This window comes from Phlebotomus papatasi, chromosome 3, assembly GCF_024763615.1.
Source record: "Phlebotomus papatasi isolate M1 chromosome 3, Ppap_2.1, whole genome shotgun sequence".
NCBI classification, from domain to species: domain Eukaryota; kingdom Metazoa; phylum Arthropoda; class Insecta; order Diptera; family Psychodidae; genus Phlebotomus; species Phlebotomus papatasi.
In genome coordinates, this window is record NC_077224.1 from 87,947,451 (window position 1) to 87,974,867 (window position 27,417).

The window sequence follows — 27,417 nt, forward strand, 5'->3', positions numbered from 1 at the left end:
ATCCACGTTGATTGCCAAATTAGCGTATCCGATTCATTTAAGGAGAGAGAAGAGGAAAAAGAAGAGAAAATTAGTAGGAAAAAGGGGAAGGAGAAATCTGTCGGGAAAATGCCTGATCCAGACAGTTACGATGATGAGGTAAATTTTTCCATGCACTCATTTTGTTGGACTTGATTCTTTAGCCCAAAAATTCAAAAATAAATAAATTTACTTACAAATCAAATTTCAGCACTCGTAGTTTTAATCTTTTTTGGATTGCAACTTAAATTTTTTTTGTAATTTTTTTATCTTGTATTTTGTAACGAAAACAACAAAAAAAATTTATTAAATTCTTCTGAACCCTTCATTTTACTGTAATTTTTCAAAGAAAATGTTATTTGGAACTTTTAAATATACGCCACGCGCATAAGTAATTTTAGGCCACGCCCCTTTCATACCTAGGATCACATTTTATGGATGTTCTAAATTCAAAATACCAAACTTCTAAAAATAGATCGACATAAATAGGAGATTTTTTCAGAATAAAAAAGTACAATTAAATAAATAATTTCTCATTAATGAGTCGGACTTGGAAAATTTAAATATGCGAACACCAATGACATTTTATCAAAATTAAGTGACAACTTTCAGAAAAGAATGCTATAAATTGTTTACAATATTCTATAAGTCATTTTCGAACTCAATAGTCAACGCTGGTTTTTCGATATTAAAAATCATACTAATCTTTTGATTGATGTCTTACTACTTAGTTTTACAAAGATTGTTCATAAGACTGTAAATTGACGAGCAATTTTTGTTCTTTTACAAACATTTGTTCGTACATTTTCATTTGTCTAGCCAAGCTTTACGAACAAATGACAAAATTTTATGAAAATTTTTTGGGTGTTTATAAACATTTACAATTAATGTTTGTAAAAGAACTTAAAATGTTCGTTTAACGTAACGGACAATGCTTCACAAAAAACCGTACTTTCACAAAAAAACGTACAAACATTTACGAATGATTTATGAGCATTTCATAACTTCCCAGTGGGAATTCACAAATATGTACGAACAATTTAAAAAAAAATTTCTATAACTCTTTCCGGACCGCAGCATATGCTGCAAGCCAGTTTCACCATTTTTTAATCAAAAATATCTAAGTTCAGGAATTAATTGAGGTAATACAAAAAATATCTTACATTTGAACATCGTTATAGTTTGTAATCATCCACAAGAATAGGATTTTTATCAGTTTTGAATAATTAAAAAACATTATTTTTCACAGAACATTCATATGCTGCTTTGGGTACTCAGAGTCACAAAAGAGACGAAAGAGATAAACCTACTAAAAAAATTCGCATAAAATTGAACTTTTTCACAAACATTGTTCATAGCATACTCACTTGATTGACATTTTTGTTCTATTACAAACATTTTTTGTCAATGTTTGTAAAGACATAGAAACATGTTCGTAAAATTCTCTCATTTGTTCGTAAATTTTTGCCAGACAAACAAAAACGAACAAAAATTGTTTGTAAAATAAAAAACAAAAATATGCTCGACAAGTGATCATGTTATGAACCAACTTTTGCGAACTTGTTTGTATGTTATACGCTTTACGAGCATTTCGTAAGTCCCCCATAGGAATTCATAAACATTTTTGAACCATTTTGCGCAGTAATATCTTCTATGTAGAGAAAATCTTCAAAAATTATTTCATAATTCAAGGAAAAGGCCTTTCGCCTTCTTGATAATTGCACAAAGTGGCTCAAATAATTTTTTTGTTCGAATTTTGAACTGTTTGTTCAGAGTATCAAAAGTAATGACTAATGACCATAAGACCGTAATGAGCTAAATGGATATAATCAAAGCAAAGAAGTCTCAAAATTTTCCTTCTGTATTGTTATTTCTCGTATCATTCGGAATTTTCCTTTAGCACTTTATCTTATTTTCGAATTCGAAATTTACTTCTAAGTTTTCGAACACAAAATGCATCTAGTTCGAATGCTATACTTTTAGATTTAATTGTAGACATATACCGAGCGTTCATGGCCAGGGTCTCTCCAAGAGAAATGTTATTCGAAGATGTGTTTCGAAAGTCAAATAAAAGTCATTTTACTTCTCGTTTCATTCTTCTTGGCGGCTAATGTATTTCCTGTTCGAATTTTGAAGTGTTTCAAGTGTCAAAATGTGTCAATCCTGCACCTGAAGGAGAATTGTGTTAGAATGTTTCTCCAGCTTTTTCATCATAATTTCATGAGTTCGAAAAATGTAATTTATTGATTTTATTAATAAAATCTCTTGCACAATGAAATGACAATTTGCAAATACAGTCTGTCGTGGTTGATATTTTTTATAAAAGTAATTGCCAGAAATCTCAAATTTGTGTCTCATGATAATGCCACATAGCAATACCATGGTTACAGAATCTCTTTTTCGAAAAAGCCCTTCTGAGATTCAAACGAAATTTGTCACATGGCATTGCTAAAGCGTAATAGAATTCCTACACTGGTTATGCGAAAATACAAAGTTTGGAAATTTCGAAATTGATTTGATGATTTTCAGTTTGGCATTAACCTCTTTTGATTTTCTCAACTTTATTCTTTACAATTTTTCCGTACAATAGTAGATCTTGAAAAATTCGAAAATCTATTTGAAGATCCAAAAAAGAGACTTTCTTACTTCTTGATAATTCCACAAGGTGACTGAGGTACATCCTGTTCGAATTTCGAAGTGCTCAAGTGTCAAAATATGACGATCTTCACAATGTTGTGAGGAAAAAAACAGAACAACGACATTTACTGTTCTTGTCCCAGTATTTAATTACTCCATAATCACTGAGTAACTCTTTTGCCAGTTTTTTAGTGTGATATTTGATAAATTTTGCCCAACTTGTTCAAAAATTTAGTATAAAAATTCAAAATTGAATTTTAATTCTTCGAACTTCAACGACTTTTTTGCAAATAGAGTTCCATTTACCTTTTATCCAAGACACTATTGGAGAATCAAAATCTACTTCTGTTTGGACTCGGTCTTTCCGTACAGAAGTAGATCTTGAAAAATTCGAAAATCTATTTGAAGATCCAAAAATAGACTTTCTTAAATTGACTTTTTGTGAAAATAGAGTTCCATTTACCTTTTATCCAAGACACAATTGGAGAATCAAAATCTACTTCTGTTTGGCCTCAGTGTGTAGACACAATTAGCAGAGACACTTCTGTAAAAGCAAATCCGACTGTGAAAAGCACGAATCTGTCCATATTGCCTTAGGTTTAGCTTTAAAGGGGGCGTGGCTTAAAATCATCAACGAAAAAATCTTACACAACGCCTTCAGTAATACAATCTTACAATAAAATGAAAACATTACAGTAAAATGAAACCATTGGCAATAATTCTTGACTTTTCGAGTTTCTGTGGCGAAATTTTTTTCTCTATCTAGATGTGTTTTTATTCCTGAAAGATCAATTTTGACTTGTGTTTCCTTAGAATTGATATTTGTGACTTGTTTTGTACCATTTTGATTTTCATCTTGTTGTTTTTTTCTCCATCCCGCAAGAAAATGCGGAATAAAGATTATCAGACAAAGATTTCTTACCAATTACATTTTCATTTTCTTGTAATATTTTTTTTTTCTTTGGCAGTGAAGAAAACACACAAAGTAAAGCCATTTGGAATTGCTGAATTTCTCTTAAGGACGAAAAATATCATTTCTGTGTTATCTTTCATCTTTCTTTCCTTTCTTCTTTTTTTCTTTGTTTTTTTTTGTGAAGCATCAATTAGTGGAGTGCAAGTAAAGTAAAAAATTTAAGTAAATAAAATTAATATGAACAAGTTCATCTTTAGATTCTCACAGATTTACCATAGGGTTCTTGTAGTGCAAAATGTAGATAATTAGTCCGAGTGATTAATGAAATAATAGAAAGTTTCTGTAGGAAGTATGATATTCAGGCATTTAAATCATTTTCCATGTTCATTTCCATATCTCTCGCTGTGCATAAAGTCCATAGAATAGCTCATACGGAAGTTTTTCTCTTTAGCAATAAATCCTTCTTTAATGTCGCTCTTTCTCTTTCACCCTTATACAACTTTCCTCATTAATTATCCCTTTAATTGAATTTCCTGTCACAACTCAAAATAATTTCTCATAATCACAAATTGATTTGAGAAAACTTTCAAATTTTCCGCACTAAAACTAAATTAATGACCATCGCTTGGTGACACAAAGTTTTAAAGATACTTCATTGAAGATTCCTTCACTCCAGAACTTCTTCAACTCAACGCTATTTCTTTTTTTTTTCCTCTGCACTCTATCCTTGCCATTGTGCCTGTGGATTTATTTATTGATAGAATATCGATTCCTTCTTGATGGTTCATGAGAATTTCTCAAGAGTCCTCTCATGCATTTAAAACACTTCCGTGACACTTTCTGTCTTTCCCTCTTTTCTCATCCGTCGCTTGAGCAATTAATAAATCAACCACTTTAAATTTTCTACCAAACTCTTTAAGCTAAAAGCCATTTCAACCATTTGGAAAAGCTCTTATTGAATAATTTAATACTAGTACACAAATTTATCTAATTTTGCGTCATCAGAATTTCTCATTTCCCTATTTATTTTAATAATATGTTATTTCAAAATCAACTTGATTAAATTATTTGGATTAACCATTGAAGCGAAAATTTTACCCAGAATATAATTTCCATTAAGCACAATTCTTCGGCTATGTTTATATGCAGGGGCTTAGACTTAAACTAAACTTGTCATCATACGAAAGTCCAATGCCACAAGTTTTTGGCAATTGGATTCAAAGAGCAAATATTAAGGTGTCTAAACATTGAGAACAATTTTCGTCAAAAATTGCATTTTTGAAGGAAATTGGCTTGCAGCGCTGTAGGCGCAAACGTCAAAATTCTGTCAAAAATGCAATTTTTGACCAAAATTGCTCCCAATGTGTAGAGGCCTTTGGTGATAATGATGAATCTTAAGGTGTCTACACATTGGGAGCAATTTTCGTCAAAAATTGCGTTTTTGACAGAAATTTGGCGTTTCCCCCTACAACGCTGCAGGGAATTTCCTTCAAAAAAGCAATTTTTGACAAAAATTTCTCCCAATGTGTAGAGGCCATTAAGCTAAATAAAACGTCACGTTTATATATTGCCGGATGTAGGGAAAAACCTTCAGTAGGGGAAAGTACTCTCCCTTCGAACGTTCATGCCATTGAATAATGTGAATTTTCTTTCAGTTGTTTTGTTGATAATTCCGTGATAATTTAGTGTAAATCTCTTACGAAAAACAAAAAAAATCATATCATTCTAAAGGCATGAACATTCGAAGGGAGAGCACTTTCCCCTATCAATCGTCTATTACGACAAATTAAATTATTGAATTGGAAAAAAACAATACCATTTTGGGATTAGTCCCTACGACATTATTGTGACTGATTTATGGGATTGAATCTATTACACTCTGGGATTGATTCCTACTTTAAAATTTTTAAATACGGTACTTTTTGTAATTAGTTCTATATAATATTCCGGTATTTATTATATTACCTTTTGGGATTGATTCTATCACCTTTTGGGATTAATTCTGGTACTGGGAGGGATTCAATTACATTTAAGAATTGATTCTGACTAGGTTTGTTACTGATGCAAGTACATTTTGAAACTGCATATAGCTTTATGAGATTTGGGATTGATTCTCATTTTGCGATTAATTTAATTACATTTTGGGATTGATTCTTACTTTGCGATTGCTTCAAAAACTTTTTGTGATTGATTGTATATAGCATTGTGGTATTTATTTTATTTCTCTTTGGGATTGATTCCCATTATGGGGGATTGATTCTACCACATTTTAGGATGGATTCCCATTTTGTGATTGATAATTTTACATTTTAAGATTGATTCTATAAAGCATTATGGGATTGAATCTATTACTTTTTGGGATACAGCTTATGGGATTGAATTTTAGTAAAATGAAACTAATTCACTGCCGTTTGTGATTGATATTTTTAAAATTAAAGAGAGATTTTATAAATGGGATTGTACATCTTGGGGTTGATTCTTTCCCGTTTTGTGATGGATGCTTGTATTTTTTAAGATTGAGTCCATAAAGCATTATAAGATTGAATCCATTATCTTTCGGGATACACCTTTTGGGATTGATTTTTATCACATTTTGGGGTTAATTCCTATTTGGCAATGAATTTTAGTAAATTGTGGGACTGATTTACTAGCGTTTTATATATAAGTACTAAACTATTTAAAGACAGATTTTATAATTGGGATTTATTTTATAATTTCTTGGGATTGATTCTTTCCCGTTCTGTGATTGATATTTTCAAAATTAGAGATAGATTCATGATTGCATTACATCTTGGGATTAATTCTTTTACATCTAAAGATAGATTCTATTAATGCGATTGGTTTGATAACATCTTGGTATTTATTTTTTCCCGATTTGTGATTGATGTTTCGTTCTTTATGGTTGATTAAAAAAATGTGAAATTCATTCAACTGCCTTTTGGGATTGATACCCATTTTGGGATTGGAATTTCTACTTTTTTTTAGATTCCTATAAAATATTATAAGATTGAATCTATATCATATTTTGGGGTACCCAATATGGGATTGATTGCATTACATCTTGGGATTGAAATTTTTCCATTTTTCTGATTGATTCTGGTGAGATTGAATCTGTTACCGTTTTTGGAATATGTTAGCCTTTTAAGGACGAGAAGATCTAAAATTGGGGCAGAAAAAATCACTTTTTCTGACAATAAGGTAAAATTTTTGGAATATCTGTGTTCCAAACGCCCATAAAGAGCTATGGGATTCATTTCTATTCTAAAATTTATTCCTGTAAATAATGGAATTAATTCTCTCTAATTTTGTGATTGATGCTTATACATTTTAAAATTGATCCTGCAAATGAGATTAGTTTTCTTACATCTTGGGACTAATTCCATTACCTATTGGGATTGATTTAATTATATTTTTGGGATTAATTCTCCACTATTTTGTGATTAATTTTATCTACTGACTACCAAAAGGCGAAAAGATGAATTACAAAAAGTAAAGTAAAAAGGAGAAGAATTAATTTACAAATGATAAAAATACAATAAAAAAAGAAATTAGAACCAATCCCAATATCATAATCAATCCCATTTGTTTATAGTACGTCTTTAAGAATATACCGCATTATGAGAATCATATAGTTTCTTAACATACATTATAGAATATTTTTGAGACTAAAATAATCTCATTAACTTTTCTTTTTTTTAAATTTTGGGATAAGTTCAGTTTAATTTAAGCTGCGCATGTAAATGTAGCCATTGAATTAATATGTAAACATTGAAAATTTCAAAGCTATTCGAAAGTGCCTTCCGAAGGTTCAAAAATATTTAAAACATTAGTGGTATGTTCTACTCAAATATTCGATATTTGTGAATATTCTTGATTACTAAAATTTTAAGAAGTTTTATTCAAAAAAAACAAATGTTCAAAAATTATCTGAGATTTCAAAATAGAAGTTCACAGATTCGTCGCTTGTGAGTTGGTAGCACTGCCTGTTCTACTTTTGATATTTTAATCATATATTAAGATAGATTTTCCCAAGAATTTTCCACTCTTTTGATATTTTCTTAATCGAAATATCAAGTACATTTCTTTTAAATACAAACAAAAGGTAGGCCACATTTTTTCTCTTCATTAAAATTTTAGTTTAAATTTTTATATTGTTCAAAATTTCGAACATTTAACGGTTTTTAGATAAGTTTTGTTCGACCTGTTCGACTTATTTTCGAATATGTCACGCTGAGATGTTAAATTTTCGCGCAAATTTTCGAATATATCGTTGATATGGATCTGAATACAATTTAAAAACAAAAATCGTTACCAGACAATATGTCTTTTAAAGTATAGCTTAAAATTAAAGCTTAAAAATGTATCTCAGAATCGAACGAAAAATTTGTTTTTCTTGTGAATTCTCAATTACCTTAGAAGTCTTTATACGAAAAACACTATTTAGGTTTTAAAGTATACTAAAAACCACTAATATAATATAAATATTCATAAAATAAACAGAATAAATGTATGATAAATATTTCGGAGAAGGGATTTTTCCAAACAGTATCTCAAAATAATAATTCTGATGACTCAATTTTTGAAGAGCACTAAAAAGTGAAATCTGAGAAAAATCACATGAAAAAAGTGCGAGATTTTTGCTCTTTTACGATAAAAATGTAATAAATGTTTGTACATAAAATTTACTTTCTGCAGGTTGAATAAAATAAAAATGCTAACCATTATCTCTCACGACATTTAATAATATTTCTGTACTGCATGGCTTGTCGGTAAAAACCATCGAAAAAAAGCAACAACACTTTGCACATCAAGTGGTTGTTTTTATTTGTGAAAAATAATAAATAACATAAAAACTCTGCAAGCACAATTTCAAATAACAATTTCCACTGAAAAGTTCAAAACCACTATAAAATTTTGCAAGCTTTCTGACGCGAAGGAAAAAAACCATAAGGAAATCATGTAAAAAGCGCCCTTCCATCTTTAGTGCATATGCATTTTTTGCCATTCTTTTAGTGTAAATATTTTCCCACTCGAGCATTTCATGCAGCATCGCACTTTATTCTTAGTCGAGTATTTTCCTCAAATTTTCCCACCATCCATCCCCCAAAAAAAAACCAATTTTATTTCAGCAATGAAGCCAACGTTGAATGCTCATTCTCATTTTATAATGTATGAGAAATATTGAAATTAAAAAAAATATAAATAATTTAGAATTTTTGGGCTTATCATTTGGATCTATTTTCTTTGTTCGGATAGGAAAATCGAAAATTGTGCACAATTTTTTAATAAATATGGTAATGTATCACTGAAATCATTGCAATTTTTAGTTAACCTCAAAATGCTGATTTAAAAAAATATATTCATTTTAAGGGAAGAGCACCAGCAATCGGCATTGTTTCTCGGATCGTCAGGTTACTATCAGATTGTCGCACCAATTCAAATGAGTTTTTGAAAATTATTAGCTACTTTTCACCATTTAACTCTCATAAGAATACAGTGCATTAGTTTAAATTTAATTTTTAAAACCAATTTTCCGTAATAAACCTGATTAAATTTGTAGCGATCCGAGGTACAGAGTACATCGTTGCAATTACATCTATTCTTTATTAATTTATTCTTAAAATTTAAAATTCAAATGCGCGAATATAGTTAAATGAATCACTAGTATACCGATTAGCAGACACAAAAATACCAAATAGTATTTTGAGGCTTATATTTTCAAATAAACATCGATCATGTCTCTTAACATTCCGATCCGGGGTACTCTTCCCTTACCCGTTTATACGAGACTGAATGAAATGTTTCAGTTCTTGAAAAATGGAATGAGCATTCCTGTACATATTGGCTTCATCGTACATAGCAAATATTTCCCAAGCCATTTAAGTGTATGATAGAGAAATAATTAAATTTACTCCCCTTGGTGTCTTGGAACAACTCCCCTTCAGCTCGTGTCAGCAAATCAGAATCAACGAAATTGGCGCGGTATTCTCATAGCCCTTCTCGTGATAATAATCGTTTTGGCGCTAATTGTCACATCAGTGGTAAGTTTCAGCAATCCCTATTAAATTAGTATTGTGCATCTCCCCGATAAATTGACCCAATCCCAAATTTCAGGTCCTCCTGACACCGCCCGATGAGGGCCCTCGAGTCAAGGGGGAACGGATAAAGCTGCAGGATATTGTGAATGGAGACTACAATCCTGCCCAAGTAAACGGAGACTGGGTGGGACCCGATGAGTTTCTCTATGAAAATCAATGGGGCGAAATAAGTCTGCTCAATGTGGCGAATCTCACCGCCAAGACACTAATGACCAACACAACATTCGTAAGTCATTGTTTATGATTGCAGAGGCGGCGAAATATTGCTGCCTTGGCAATGACATATCTTCCCGACAGCAAAATGCATTTTATTATAGTTACACAATGATTCATAGGACTTTGGGAGTGAAATTATTGGTTGATTTCATGAGATACATAGAAAATCAATTTTCGTCCTTTCTCTTAAGATATTGCAGTCTGCTTGAGACATTTGGAGGCGACAAAATTTCTTGTAAAGCACTGTGTAATCCATTTCGAAATGTCCCCTCCAGACTTGCAATAAATATTGTTTCCTTTTAATTTCTGAAATATAACGATCATGGAATTTCATTGAAAAAGTTTTGACAGTTACTGGTTTAAAAATTATTCTTGACAGTTGGTTTTGACAGTTAATTTTGACAGTTGATAGCTTAACAAGTGTAAATCCCGGAATACTCCTAGATTTGTAATATTTCAGAATTAAAGTTTCAAATTTTTTGCGAAGTACTCAAGCTTGAGTTCTAGGATACCGATGCCACAAATACTCCGGAATGTTAGCCAATCTTAGTCAAGATATTAACTTAGTCAGAAAAGACTTTTCTCTTCCAGAAGAGAATCTCACCCAAAAGTTTCAATATTTCGAATAAAGGTGTTATAGGACAATTTAAATAAGCTTGGTCTAAAAATAATTTTAAGCCACGCCTGCTTAAGGTCCTTAAGATTTATGGCGCCTTATGACATATGATAGGGCCATTATTGCTATACCGTAGACTCTTGCAAATTCGGCTCCCTTAATATCGGGTTACTTTCTAATTCGGACAGCCTTTGAAAAAAAAGAAATTTGAAAAGAGTTTGTTGACATTTTTAAAGTTCAATTGTGATTATTGAATTAAGCAAAATATGCTCAAATTTGCCATGCTTTGTCTCAAATGTGATGTGATTTTGTGTTATTAAGGAGCTTTCATAAAATTTACAATTAATATGAGCATGTAAATTTAACCCATTCCTTACCATGGTATTATACATCATACGCAAATTGAGTGATTTTTGATGATTTATTTCTGGGCAATTTTAATCCAAATTGCTGTCGGGAATGGATTTTTAGTAACGTTAGTTATTCAATTACTTGAGAAAAATAGTTCGACAGAAATGAAAATACATTTTGTTATTATTTTCTTGCTTCGCGGAAGGTCATGCAAAATGTTTGCTCAAAATGGCGGACGGAAAATACGATATTTCGTCGAATTTGTTAAAATTGGCCTCTTTCCTCTTTCCTGATTTGAATTCTAGTTGCCAATTGGTGTTCTTGGATAGTTACTCTATCTAACGCAATAGAGTTTGTAATGAATTAATGCACAGAATTTAAATTCAGTGACCGTTAAGACGTGTGTTTGACAGGGGCTCTCCGCGCCCCCATATGAGATAAAAAAAATTTCTTTTCAAAAAATTCATATACTAATCTGTAGAAAACTAATCCCAAAATATAAACATTCTATCTCAAGTATTTTTGGTACATTGACTGAATGGGTTAATACGAGTACGGAAGTAAACAAAAAATCGTTGCATTTCAAAATATTTAATGCCCGAATTTCTCTTTAATTCGGGTGACATTTCGGTCCCAAATGCCCGAATTTGACAGAGTCTACTGTATGAATTTTGCACCAGTTGCGTATGCTTAAGTGTATTAATAATAATAATAATAATTATTATTATTATTTCCTGTCCCTCAAGAATTAAGCCACGCCCCTATACACAGAAAAAAATATTTTGTAAAAATGTTCGTAAATGTTTGTGAATTCCTATGGAAGAGTTACGAAATGCTCGTAAATTGTACAACCCACAAACATGTTCGTAAAAGTTCGTACTTTTTTCACAAACATTGTTTGTAGCATGATCATTTGACGAACATTTTTTGTACTTTTTACAAACTTGTTCGTAAATGTTCGTAAACACACAAGAAAATGTTCGTAAAATTTTGTCATTTGTTCGTAAATATTCGAATGCTCGTCAAGTGATCATGTTACGAACAATGTTTGTGAAAAAAAGTACAAACTTTTACGAACATGTTTGTGGGTTATCCAATTTACGAGCATTTCGTAAGTACCCCATAGGAATTCACAAACATTTACGAACATTTTTACAAAATATTTTTTTTCTGTGTAGGATATTTTTCATAGTTAACTTACTGGTCTAAAACATCACCTTGAGCTTCCCTTTGTATAGATAAATACCAAAATAATTTGTATAAATTTTGTATCTTAATGAATGGACATATCGAAAAGATAACTACGTTACGCCTCTTCTGCAACTCCGCCTACGATACATTGTTTCATAATCTCTGTTTTAAATCTATCAATCCTATCGATCCGTAAGAATATTAAACGTACTATAAGATATCCAAGGCCTCGAAAAAGCTTTCTTACACCTTTAAAGTATTTGTTCTTCATACGAATCTTCTTGGGGCGTGGTTTATATTTTCCAGTAGAAGCATCCTTTGGGTTACGTTTAGTATTCAGATTGTCACGCTTCTTTGTTCAAATGATAGGTATTGTAGTATCCCACTTATAGCACATTGAACAAACAAAAAGCAACGTCCAATGGTCATAATTTTTAAAGGGGGCGTGGCCTTAAATTATTTTCTAAAGGGGTTTAGTCATAAAGTTTGCGCTTGACAATTTAACCAACAATATTAATTTGAATTTAAGACCAAAAACAACTCATGCCATTCTTCCTACAGAAATCACTATCTCCAGTGAAGTTTTCCGTGTCGCGCGATAGAAAGTACCTTCTGCTGGCACATAATGTCCAGAAACTTTTCCGACACTCCTTCCTGGCACAATACAGCATCTTCGATGTCGCCACGAGTGAGACAATCGAACTGTCCCCCCATCCAGAAAATCCCGAATGGCCCTTCCTTTTGCACGCCCAATTCACACCCAATGGAAACTCCATCGTGATGGTGCACAAGTACGACATCTACTTCCGCACCAGCCCCAAATCACCAACATCGTACAGAGTGACAAATACAGGGGTGCCTGGAGTCATTCACAATGGAGTAGCCGATTGGCTGTATGAGGAGGAAGTTCTGGGAACTTCTGCCTCAATAGCTCTGTCCAACGATGGACATCTAATGCTCTACGCCACCTTCAATGATACTCTCGTGAAGGAGCAGAAATTCTCGTGGTACGGCGTCACGAATTCGCTGGGCAGCGAGAATCTCTACCCAGAAATCCGATCGATTCGATACCCAAAGCCAGGCACAACAAATCCCACCGTAACTCTCAATATTGCTGACCTGGCCAATCCCAAGAACATCAGGATTCGTGCACTGACGCCACCGGCAGTCCTGGCCAATGAGTAAGTACTAAGTACAACAAAAGTAGGGTAGGATGAGGTAATTCGGAATCATGTCTATTTTGGAATTCTGCGATTTTATCACTCTTTCAGATGGTCAAAGAGAAAAAGAAAACCACGAAGAAGTACGAGACCTTATATTCGAGAGTATTTTTCTTTTTTTTCCTTTCGCCATCTGAAACTGTTAGGAAATCTCAATATTCTAAACTAAATCATACATGATTCCAAATTACCCCATCTTAACCTATTGATCCAATTTTTGCTGGACTTTTGTTCACGGGTTCAGTCAATCACAGAAACATTTGCAAAACGTCCTCAAGAACTTAAAAGGGAAAAATACCTCCATGAATTTATAAAAAGATTATTTTGAAATTAGAGGTTATGTTTCAAAGTGTTTCTTATCACATAACCTCAAAGCGAGAAAAATTTCCTCTAAGATATTACAGTGACCAAGTTCAAATACCTTAGTTTGATCAATCTTCTTGTTCAATCAGCCAGCAAACTATTGGGATTTATTATCTTTTTAACCTTGAGGTTTAATTTTGAGGTTATGTTCTAAAATAATCACAACGCTTAGAATAAAATTGAGCTACCACTTTTTTGGAATATTTATAAGGATTTTATCATTTACTTTAAATCCTATTACATCAATTTCAAACCTTTCGAAATTGCTATGGTCAATTTTAAACCATATTTTTAAGGTTATGTTGAACTCTACAATATTTTCCTCACAAAACATGGAAATTATGTGAATTTACATTTCAATACAATACATTCAATTAGGTCATACAGCCAAAATCTTCTTCGAATAACATGTTGCACAAGTCTATTATATAAAAAAAATTGAGTTACTAAACGAAATGTCAGATTTCGTGATGAAAGATGTTTTACTAGTCAGACTTAACATAACCTCACATATCTTAAATTCATTAAAAGAAAGAGATCTTGAATTTCTATACTAATCAATTTTGGCTCTATAATCAGGCAACATCTAATGTATAATTATCAAAATTTATAAATGAAATAATCCTATCTTCGAAAACTCATCATAAATAATGAAAAATGCTCGAAAACCAAGATCCATTTGCGGTATTTTATGGCATAGAAAACCTTCTTTAGCATTTTAGATTGATTTTATAGGATTCTTGATACTAAATTTAAGCGATTCTGTGGAACAGTAAAAATGCCAGAAATATTTTATTTCCATAATGATTTTAGATCATTTTATTGTTGATTTTATATCATTTAGGCATTGATTTTTAGTACATTGTGGCATTGACTTCAGATCATTTTGAAGTTGATGTTTAGTACATTCTAGCATTGATTTTATATAATTTTAGCATTGATTATCAATCAGTTTGGAATTGATTTTATATCATTCTGGAATTGATTTTAGATAATTTTGACATTTCTTTTTAGAACATATTAGAATTGATTTTTAGTACAGCGTGGCGTGGCATTGATATTTAGTATACCGTGACATTGATTTTATATCCATTTTGGCCATGATATAGATCATTTTGGAATTGATTTTAGATCACTGTAAAATTGATTTTTAGTACAGCAACGTGGCGTGGCATTGATTTATAGCATTCCATGCCATTAATTTTATATCCATTTTAGCCATGATTATAGATCATTTTGGCATTCATTCTAGATCATTTTAAATTTGATTTTTAGTACAGCATGGCATGAATTGTAGATCATTTTGACCAAGATTATCAATCATTTTAGCATTGATTCTATATCATTTTAAAATTTATTTTTAGTACAGGGTCGCTTTGATTTTTAGTATACCGTGACATTGATCTTGAAATTGGTTTTTAGTACAGCGCGCCATTGATTTTTAGCATGCCGTGCATAACATTGATTCTACATCATTTTGAAATTAATTTTTAGTACAGAGTGGCATTGATTTCTAGCATACCGTCGCATTGATTTTAGATCATTTTGACCATGATTATCAATAATTTTAGCATTGATCCTCAATCATTTTAAAATATTTTTTTTTAGTGTAGCGTGACATTGATTGTACTGCTCGAACTCTACGGAGAGAGCAGTATATAATCCCTCGATTTTTTCATCCTTCCAAAATTTCTACCTTCCACCTCCCGGAGATCACTTTTCTCAAGAAATCTTCACGTTTCGGACGATTTCTGAGAAATGTCGTCACGGTATTTGTCCGTCTGTCGGTTTTTCCGTCCGGCTATCGCCAGCTCTAGAAGCCAAACGGATAGAGATAGCGAATTGGGACCTAAGAGGGACCTCCCTCCCATAAAGTTCTTTAAATTTACGGCAAAATCGAACAGATTCCAATCGGTTTGGACCCGGTAATGAACCGGTTCACAATCGATAACTAATATTTATTCGAAATTCAATTATATTACAGTAGACTCTCGCTCAATCGGCTCTTCTTCAATCGGACGAAGAATTTGGTTGGCAATTCTCACGTTTGATTTTAAAGCAAATTTACTCAAATTCGCTATAGTTCCTCTTGTTTTATCGTGATTCTTTATAATTAAATGAATCTCTCGATAATTTGGATGACATTTTACCCTATATGCCCGATTGAGAGAGAGTCTACTGTAGTCCTAAGTTATTTTGGGCAATGTTTTGAGTGATTTATAAATCCGTTCAAATCGGTTGTGAACCAGTTATGAACCGACAATGAATCGGTTATGAACCATTAAGTAATTTTTGTTAGAAAATCAATTTTATTACCCTTAAAATTATTTTGTGGGATCTTCCGAGTGATTTAAAAATCGGTTTAAATCGGTTAAGAACCGGTCAACGGTAAATAATGCGAAAGTAGTTTTGAGGGATAGCAACGAGTTCGATCACTTCGCAAAGCCTGGGACGCTTTGCCACCCCTTCTTATTAAAAAAAAAAATACTAAATAAATCTGACGAAAAAACAAACTAAACCAATGCCAAAATTTGTGAATTTCTGTCTTTTAAAAAATTAATAAATATTCTATTTTGGTTTATGTTAAAGCAAACAAATTCTTTTTATTGACATTTTTAGTAACTGCCATTAGATTCAATTCCATAAAATATCTGCCATTGGTTTTCTTTTAAGCTCTGCATACACTTGATATAATAAAACATTTCTGTTATCAACAGCATTCCTATGGGTATATGCAATGCGATAGCTACCGGCTGGCATTGCAGGTGGAAGTGAATTCATTGTGCCTTTATCAAATACATAGTCTTTAACATAGTATAGGACGCCCTGTAATACACAAGAATACATGAGGTTTATATGCTTCAAATTGAGCATTGAAAAGTGTTTAATTTACCTTTTTTAATGGACAACTATCAAAATTAGCGTGTTTTTTGAAATTGCTTAATCCAACATCTATCCATGGTGCTGTTAAATTTCCTTTAAAGACATCACAAATGTTCAAGGTGACGTCAATCAGAAATCTCCGATACATATTATTTGAGAATCGGTAGTAGACGGTGATTCTCATAATGGGATAAATATCAGCATAATTTGATATTCCAGATGCTTGAATCATAGTCGTTGTACGATTAATTAACCTCGCTGAACAATTAATTTGGAAATCTTCCTTGGCCAATGAAAAGCATTCAAATCTTTTGACGGAAACATCGTACATGGGCTGCAATTAACAATATTCACGAACTAAGAACGTCGATTGAATTTGATTACTCAAAATATTTACTAACTTACTATTTGCAAGGAGAAACGATATAAGAAAAGGAGCACTAAAAAATGGAGTACAAACCGTTCGAGAAACATGATTGAACTGAAATTATACTTCACTAAATATTTCATAATCGCCTTTTAACGATTGATGGCGTGAATTCATTACGAATGGGGTTAATCGTACTATTAAAGATCTGATCTCTGTTTTTCGGATGTAGTTTATTATGATGTAGATGTAGAGATAAAAGCCGCTAAAGCATTTGCGTTGATTGCCTAAATAAAATTTAAATAAAATATTATTCATTTTGATGTACGGGGCTATCATTGCCATTTTGTACATTGTTCAGTTTACAATTTTTTATTCGATTCGCAAAGTGTATCAGAAAGCTAGTGATAAGTCTGTCCGTCCGGCTGTCGCTAGCTCTAGAGGCCAAACGGATAGAGTTAGCGAATTGGAACCTAAGAGAGACCCCCCCCCATAAGTCGACTCAAGGATCGTTAAAATCCCCCTCATTTTCCCATGTTTCTTTTACCAAGGCGGATATTTCGCCCTCATATGACAATATCGTTGAACCATTCCTGATCATTCCTAATAACGGTTTATCAAAGTCAAAGGTTAAAAAGACTCTAAAAAACGCATTTATCAAGCGAATGGAGTCATGTATGGGGTCGTCGAAAAGGTCTTGAAATTTCCGACAAAACTGAACCAGTTCCAATCGGTTTTGAACCGCTAATGAACCGGTTCATAGCCGATAACTAATTTTTATCCGAAAATCTATTCTATTACTTTTAAAACAATTTTGGAGGATCTTTTGAATGATTTATTAATCGGTTCAAATTGGTTGAGAATCGGTGAATAATAAATGATGCGAAAGTACTTCTGATGTATAGCATCTAAATCAGGAGTTCAAGCATTTCACAAAGCCTTTGATACTTTGCCTCCCTTTTAATAGAAAGTGACATTGGTCATGATTTTATAGATCATTTTGGCATTAATCCTAAAACATTTTAAAATAGATTTTTAGTACAGCGTGGCGTGGAATTATTTCTAGCATACCATGGCATTGATTTTATATAATTTTGGCCATGATTAATAGATCATTTTGGAATTCAGTCTAGATCATTTTAAAATTGATTTTTATTTTTGTAGATCATTTTGACCAAGATTATCAATCATTTTATTATTAATTCTATATCATTTTAAAATTAATTTTAGTACAGGGTCGCTTTGATTTTTAGCATATCGTGACATTGATCCTAGATCATTTTGAAATTGATTTTCAGTACAGCGTGCCATTAATTTTTAGCATGTCGTGCGTGGTATTAATTTTAGATCAATTTAAAATTGCTTTTTAGTACAGCGTGGCAATGATCTTCAGCATACCGTGGCATTGATTCTAGATCAATTTAAAATTGTTTTTAGTACAGCAGCATTGATTCTAGATCATTTTGAAATTCATTTTAAATATTTCTTGTATTGATTTTAGATCATTTTAGAATATATTTTAGATCTTTTTTGATTTTAAGACCATTTTGGTAGTTAGTTTTAGTACAATGACATTAATTTTTAGTACAAATGTGGCATTGATTATCAATCATTTTGGAACTGATTTTCGATCATTTTGTCATTGATTGTAGATAATTTTGGAATTTATTTTTAGTACAGCGGCAACGTAACACTGATTTTTAGCACAGTGTGATATCTTCGATAGTTTTGGCATTGCAGTGCAAAATTTATCGCTAAAAAAATTTAAGAAAAAATTAAAACATCAGAAAAAACAACTCTAAATCTGAGTTTTGATATAAACATTTTTATAAAATATAATCTGTATAATGTCTTTCAAATTATTCAACCAAAAAAAATATAAATAAACTATTCTCTCTATTAATAACAAAAATGAACTACAATAATACTTTACTGCAATTTATTTGTCGAAAATCAAATACAGAGAAATGTGTGTAAAACAATTGCAAAATCAATAGTTGAAATAATTTAATAAGAAATATTTTCGTAAACAACTAAAAGTAAATAAATTACCCTTAAACTCTTATCAAACAAAACACATGGATTATGGTGCATTTTGCTCCACAATGACCAATAAATTTACAAAACAGAAAAACATATCGAAAAACTCACTGAACGTGCAAATTTGTTTGCCAGCAATTGATTACATTTCCATATAAATTAAGTGAAAATATTTGCTGAAAACTGAAAGCTTGCAAACAAGAATAATGTGTTGCTCAATTCTCGGATTAAAATAAATATTTCTGGACATTTTTTTTCCAATGTCCTTGTTTCCTTTTATAATAGAAGCCAATTTATCTCAATTATTTATGATTCTTATCGATTTGTATATCAACAAAAGCTGCAACAGATGAATTTTATACAATTGATCCGTATTTGGTAAGCCTAAATTCTTAATCCATCTATATCAGTCCTTAAATCAATTGCAGTGAAATGCCTCAAGACTGTACACAAATCAATTAATCAACACTTGTCAGTGCTTGTGATTTCCCCCCGAGGAGTTTTTAGCATTTTCCGCATTCTCAAAACTTCCACCAATAGTTTGGAAAAGTCTTTTTTCCTCACATTCACCTCACCAATCAATTTATTATGCCTCAAATTGGCCTCGAAAGAGGGACAAAAGACCAAGTTTTGGCGGAGAAAACTTCGACCATCCTTGAAATGCTAATTGAGATAAATTTCTCTTCTGCGGTGAAATTTTTGGGGTTCATGTATCCCCCGCCCCCCAAAAAGAAGAAAATTCTTAGAGAAATTCTCCAAGAGACAAAAATTGCAAAACTCCCCTGAGAAATAATGGATTATAGTGTATAACCCTGTCTGCAGCTGCACAATTGCATTTTATAAGAAAAAAAATGGGAGACAAGATGTAAGAATGTTTTATCCCCAGACACTTCTTCATTGCAGAAAATTTAAGCATCTCTGCAGAAAACATGCAATTTATTTAAAATTTAAAATCATTTTAAAGTTCCGGAAAGCTTGAATTTTGCCCTATATTTTATGCACTTTCCAGATAATTTCTAGATTTTGAGGTTAATTAGAATCCGTTATTTAACCTCAAATATCAGGAAACATGATTTCCGGCTAATGTAACCTCTAAGATATTTTTAAGTAACCTCAAAGCTAAAGGAATAAACAAAAATAAATGTTGAATCTGTGGGTTTCATCAAGGGGTAAACAGGTTTGTCAGTGACGGTTCATATTGGGTGCCGATCAGCGCGAGTTTGGAGATTGATTGATGTGATCTGGCGATCTTGGAGACAGATCGATGCGATTTTGCGATCTGCCACTCACGGTTCATTTTGGGCGCCCATCAGCGTGATTTTAGAGACTGATGACGCGATCAAAACGATCACGAACCCAGATACATCGATGCGATCACTCGATCTGCCGCTCACAAATCACTCGCTGGCCATACTTATTCACCCCCTTGGTCTCATATTCTAATTTTGTGAATAAATTTAAACATTTGAGGGTTAGAATTTAATATATTTTCCAAGAGAAAAACTCTTTAAAAATCTGCTATGTCAATTGTAGACCGCCGAAAAGTGCCTTCCCCGCAGAGTGAGTGCTTCTTCCGTGCTCCGGGTGTTTTTGAATACAGAGGGTGCACTTTTATTAAATTATATCACAGTGAAAATGTTTTTTTTTCTAAACATTCAGTTCTTTGCACCGGGCGGGACTCGAACTCACAGCTGTGAGAGTCGAGTCAGAGATCTCATACGCCCAAGACCCAAGGGTCTTGCCTATTGCGCCACTGAGATCCTCAAAAATACGAATAAAAGTTATGGAAATAAATTCTTTATCCTCGAATAAATTTAAAAGAATAACTTGCAGGTTATGTTCAGCTTAACCTCACATTACTAAGAACTTCTTACGTAAATAATAAAATTGGGTTCTATATCTAGAAAATCTAAATATTCTATGATTTTGAAGCATTTCCCAAGGGTTATTGGTTTACTCCCATCAATTTCAGACTTTTTTCTTTCTCAGAGGTTATGTGAGGTTATGTAAACGAATTTTGGCCAATATATTGAAATTTAAATCAATAATTTAACCATTTCAAAAGAAACTATTGTAAATTCTCAAAGCATTCTCAAATAATAAGATTCTAACCTCAAAATACAATAAATTTTAATCTCCTAAAATACAGAAAAGTTCATATTCGTTATTGCAATAGAGGTAATAGGCTTAGCTTTGTCAAGTCTAAAAGCCTTTAATGTGTAGTAGAGCCCAGTATTTAATTAAAAACAGTTAGCTTTATAAGTAAATTTTTAAACTTATTAGGAAGTGGGGCATCTTTGAAATTAGGATTTTCACCTATTTTTAAAAAAAATTGAACCTCATCGTGATATAATTTAGCTGCACAAACAGATTGAGAAGTTAAATTATATTATGATATGGATCAGTTCCACTTAAAAATGGGAGGAAAATCCCAATTTCAAAGGTGCCCTACTTTCAAAGGTGCCCCATTTCCCCCTAACCTCAAAGTTGACGTCTTTCAAAAAAGAATTTATGTACTATTAGATCCATTGAGCTTCTGAAGAAGAAGCATCTAAAAGAGAAAATCGGTTGTGCGTGAAAACGACTTATTCTTAGCTACACCTTCCTCCGACTCTCATTCAATCTGGTAAAATAACCTCAAAAACCACAATTATGTAGTTCCATTCAGTTTTAACTAGATTTGACTCATTGAAAAGCATTTTGAAGTTTGATCAACATAGAAAGAAAAGGATTCGCTGAAAATCTTCAATCCAATCTCAATATTCTAAGAACTCTAAGGAGTTTATTTCCATTTGGTTTAGCAACTTTGAGGTTATAAATCTCAACACAGTTGTTCAATATTGCAAATTAAACGAATTCCCACTGCATAATATACAATAAAAAGCACTACTAGTAAAAGGAAATGTTTATGCAAATGTTGCACTTTCTTCTAAATGGAGCAATAAAATTAAGTGCTTCTTAAGCTCAAAATTTGTCTTTAAATATACATTTCCATGAAGCTTGCATAACCTCCCATTAAAGACAAATTAGTTTTGATTCTTACATAATCACACCTATTTTTTGCATTTTTTTTTTGGTACAGAAAAATTTAAACGACTATCACTTTGATTATAGAGTCAAGTTCCTCAAATGTGAACAATATTTCAAAAAACGTAAGGTAAGTCATGTGATATTCACTAACCCTAAATTAAGAAAAAGAACTTTAGAGAATTTATCATTGAACTTTATTGATAAATAAATGGAACTTGTTAAGAAAGATAATATAATGCAATGATATAGTGGAAACACCAGAGAAAATACTTCTAATTCAGCCTTCACGGAAAATTTTCTTTACATAACCTCAAATTTTACATTTGAAATTTAATCATCGCGCCGGTCGTTCATATTTGAGAAACTTGTCTGTAATTGTATTACTAATTGAACTTTTATTTCTCTATTCATTTACGCAAAGAGATATTGCTTTGATATTTAGATATTGATATAGGGGAAACAGGAGCACCACTAAACACGGGGTACAACCAAACACTAATTTTTATTTCCAAACTATGGACTATCTCGACCATTCATTCAGTGAACGAACATCCCTATAGTGCCTATAAATTCCTGTCGGTCTTATCGTCTGATATCCAATACCCGATAAAAAAATCGCAGTGTTTGGTGGTGCCCCAGTTTCCCCTATTGATACTATTTTTTACGCAAAAGGATATTGCAATAAACAACATGACTGGAATATTTTCCAAATATAAAAAAAACCATAATCTTTTCACATAAATGAATCTGTGTCCATGACTTTTACTATTTTACACATATGATGATTTTCTGGCAACAGAATTATGAAGGCAAAAATAACATTTTAAAGTTTTAAAAAACGGGACTTTAACGAAGATCACAATTTGGTACACACAATTTTTTTCTAATTTATAGTTGAGAATATTTTCAGTTAAGCCTTTTCGCACTGAACTATATTTAATTTGGTGCGATGTTCAAAAGAAGAAGAAGAGTGCGAAAAAATAGGATAGACATATGGAAAGCTTCTAAGAAAGAAAGGGATGTGAATTTTGACTTTCTGAAATTTTCCTGATCTAAAAGGTTTGCCGGAGACAAATGTATTTAAATTTTCACTGATCAAAATTTTTTTTACTGCTCATTTGACATTTCTGAATTAAAGAAGTAATAGTGGGAATGAACAATGAAAAACCGATAATCAAGAAAAGCGATGTATAGGAAAGGTTTCAGGCTTCGCACACACTCTGGTTTGGAACACTTCTTATTTTTCTCACATTTCATAGCCTGTCTTAAATCAAACATTTCCTGTAAAAATTAGGTCAGATTCATTAAAGGAATATGGGAAAAATATAAAGTGTGCGAATTCAGAGTGCGTGCGAAGCCTGAAAACCTTCCCCTACTCAGAAACAAAAATTGTCAAATTAACAAGGCAAGTTTGTCAAAAGGATGTTCTTTCCTACAGAAATATGGAAAAGTTTTGTCAAATCGGCGGTCAACTGGATCTTATTAAAAGTTTGTAAAAAGGATGTTTCTCAATATAAAATACGAGAAAAAGATTTGTCAAATTGATAAATAAGATCTTTTTGACAAAATTTGAACAAAATACATCTGTTCGTTTAACAAAACTTTTTTTTTCAGAGTATAGGGGAAAGTGCTCTCCCTTTTAACGTTCATGCCTTCGAATAATGTGAATTTCTTTTGTTTTTCGTAAGAGATTTACACTAAATTATCACGGAATTATCAACAATTGATGATAAACCAATTAATATTTAATAGAAATGTGTAAGTCTCTTAAGAAAACTAAAAGAAAACATTATTCAAAGGCATGAACGTTCGAAGGGAGAGTACTTTCCCCTAGTGGTCAAAAAGTTTCGAGTATTCTCTCTAAATTGTCTTTCTTCACTATTTCTATTGAACAATTTTCAGCAATTAACTTTTCATTTCACCTAGAATGTTGATTAAAGTTTGTGCTGAGGAAATTGCAAATGTATCTGTCTGTGTCTGAAGACATGGCGAAAGAGCCAAATTGTAAATTGAAAGTGACAAAATTGCATAGGAGATTAATGTTGAACACTTTATCCATTCCAATCAGAGATCGATACTTCACGAGTGCAGCATGGATTTCTCAGACAGAAGTCAGTGTTGTGTGGCTCAATCGACCACAGAATCTATCTGTGGTTAGTCTATGCAAGAGTCCCATGTGGGTGTGCCAAGAGGTGAGTGCCAGAATATCATGCAAATCTCTTTAGCAATCAATTTTACATAACAATATAAAATGGAAAATGATTTTATTTTAGACTCACCGCGTCAGCGGAGACAATCGCGGTTGGGTCGATGAATATTCTGTGCCATTTTTCTCCGCCAACGGAAGTTCGTACATCGCGGTGTCGCCCCTGAGGGATGGGGGCGCCGGACATTTTCGGCACCTCGTATACATTCACATTCCCAAAAAACAAATCCTTCCACTAACCCATGGTCGCTACGAGGTCACCAAGATCGTTTATTGGGATCAAGTCAACAATTTCATGTAAGTTCTTTAAAATTTTCCTCTTTACCTAAATGATTTGGGCATTTATGTTCTTGGATAAAACCGATAAAACTTATTAGTTTCAGGATAAACTTACTTGATTACTCAAATACTCTAATAACAAAATATAGGGGAAGATCTTCAGGCTTCGCAGACACTCTGGCTTCGAATACTACATATTTTTCGCATATTTTTTTGATGAATATATGGCAATATATTTTAACTGTGTTATCACACTTGTACATTAAAATTTTAATATGATTCACATTAATTGTCTCTGGTGAGAGTCCAAATGTGTAATTTGTGTGTTTGAATCATTTTATATTCAAAATTTGATCTATTTGTTGATAAAAAGGTAGACTTGGCCCGCAAAATTTGATATAAATTGATTAATAGCATTATTGCGAAAAATTAATGCGATTTTCTCTTTAATTTTTTAATGTGAAAAATATTTATGCTTTAGGTAAATTTAAACTTATTTTTGCAGGCCAAGTCCTCTTCTTTATCAATAAATAGAAAAATCCCAAATATTAAGTGACTCAAAGACACAAATAACATATTTGGACACACACAATCGACAATTAATGTGAATCACATTAAAATTTTAATGTGAAAGTGTGATAACGCTGTAAGAGCTAGTCTTAAGAGACACATTTCCTGATCATCAAAGGAATATAGTCAGCTTCATCAAAGGAATATAGAAAAGATAGAGCAGATATGAAGTGTTCGAAGCCAGAATGTGTGCAAAGCGTGATAGCCTTCCCTTAAGGCCTCTACACATTGGGAGCAGTTTTCATCAAAAATTGCTTTTTTGACAGAATTTTGACATTTCTACCTACAGCAGTACAGGAAATATCCTTCAAAAAAGCAATTTTTGACGAAAAGTGCTTCCAATGTGTAGAAGCCCTTACAGAACCAGTCTCTTTGAACGAAAGCCACAATTTCGCTGAGAGAATTAAAAAGAATCCCGCTGTTCTTCACAAAAGGATGTCTCAAGCCAAACAATTTTACAATTCCTTTGATAAAAGCAATATAGTTCGTAGTCTTTTAATAAAAGAGCTGTAGAATAAAGTAATGCTGCGTGAAAGTATCCCCCTACAACCAAAGTTTGTCAAGTGTATTATTTTATTATTAAAATATAAACGTTTTCAAGGAGGAGATATTACGGATATGTACGACTTATTGGAAATTACAAGGGATTAACTCATTCTGAGCCATATTTCAGGAGACAGCATGAACTTTTCTGCACTTTATTAATTACTATTTCACATAGGCTAAAAATATTCCATATTGAATTTTAATCCAAACCGTTTATAGCGTAGATAAACTTTAATAGTATAATTAGCGACATAAAATAAAACAAAAGTTTAATTTTATTTAGAATTAACGCTTTTGAGCTTAAAAAAACCAGTATAACTCTATATAATTTACGTAAATTAATTTAGGCCTTTTAACGATTAACTAAAAAGGTGTGGGAAAGCGTCCCGGGCTTTGCGAACTCTTAACTCGAACTCGTCAAAAAATGCTTTCGCATTGTATACCGTATGCCAGTTTTCAACCAATTTTACCGATTCAAAACCGATTGGAATCGGTTCATCAGGAATTGCAAGACCTTTCCAACGAACACAAACATGTCAATATGTAGTACCATTCGGTTGAGAGAAACGCTTTCTCGAACCTTTAAAACCTTTTACCTTGAAAAAACGTTCATGAAAAGCCCAACATGCGGATGCTGAATAAATTAGGTGGTCTGATACTTCATCGTGGAAACGGGATCCAGAAGGACCGTTAATACCTCTGGGGAATTGAATACAAATTGAAAAATCATAAATAATGAAAAAATCGTAATACCACAATGCCCAGGCACCCAATGTAGACCGATCTCACAAGTAAGACCGCTTCTAACATTTTCCGGCACTCGAGCACCGGCTCTACTATCAGAGAATATGTTTATCTTCTTGCCAGAAACACGAGATTCAGCCAGAATTTGAAGCCTAGGATTTCTGTGATTTAGGTCTAGAATACAGTATTATACCGGCCGCGTAGCACTGACCCGCTAATTCCTGTGATTGAAGAGCAGGCTAATCTATGGAGCATCTGTAGCGCCGCAGAGCCGAATTTTTATAATCGACTCTTGGCCATCATACTAGAGCTCCTTAGGAGATCAGTGGTCTAACTATGGCTGTATACATCCATATTGTGATTTTCGGAAACAGATCCCAAAATCTTCCGAGTAAACGTCACCATTAGGCCGATGCGATACGGTCCTTTAGATTTTTCTTTCATGTGAATCTTTGGTCAGGTAGAATACAAAGGTATTTCACTTCCTTCTGCAGGGTAAGCTCTTTCCCAAAAAAAATTAGGTGCCCTGTATCCTGGGACCAGTAACATATCCCTCATTTTTCTCCTGTCTCTCACCATCTCCTCCAAAACCATGTTTTTTGAGATTGCTCGAAACCGCTTCATGGGTTTTTCATTCTTGGATATATTTTAGAGATCATACAGGTAGACGTTTTGTTCTTGTACGAAAAGTCCGTTAAATCTTTCCTAATAAAGGTTTTTCAAGGTCAAAAGTTAAAAAGACTCTAGAGAGCGTATTTCTCAACCGAATGGTGTCATGTTTTGGCTCCACGGAAAGGTCTTGGAATTTTTGACAAACCTGAACTGATTCCGATCCGTTACGTACCGGTAATAAACCGGTTATAATCCTGCAATGAACCACTTCATAACCGATAACTAATTTTTGTCCGAAATTAAATTATATTACTCATGAAGTGTGTTTTGGGAAATATTTGGAGTGATTTACAAATCGGTTTAAATTGGTTGTTATCCACTAATGAACCGGTTAGAACCGATAAGTATTTTTTGTCCGAAAATCAATTTTATTGATCTTAAAGCTTTTTTGAAGGATCTTTTGAGTGATTTATGAATCAGTTCAAATCGGTTGAGAACCGGTAAACAGTAAATGGTG

General features: G+C 32.5%; 1 protein-coding gene across 1 annotated transcript in view; it reads left to right on the forward strand.

Annotated features, from left to right (window-relative positions):
- The window catches only part of LOC129806236 (inactive dipeptidyl peptidase 10), a 64,196-nt gene that overhangs the window by 21,136 nt on the left and 15,643 nt on the right, over positions 1–27,417 (forward strand). Inside the window, exons 2-7 of the mRNA XM_055854671.1 lie at positions 43–138; positions 9,514–9,609; positions 9,683–9,892; positions 12,602–13,221; positions 24,012–24,135; positions 24,217–24,446. Of these exons, the coding sequence (XP_055710646.1) occupies positions 43–138; positions 9,514–9,609; positions 9,683–9,892; positions 12,602–13,221; positions 24,012–24,135; positions 24,217–24,446 (1,376 nt within the window). The remainder of the gene's footprint in view (positions 1–42; positions 139–9,513; positions 9,610–9,682; positions 9,893–12,601; positions 13,222–24,011; positions 24,136–24,216; positions 24,447–27,417) is intronic.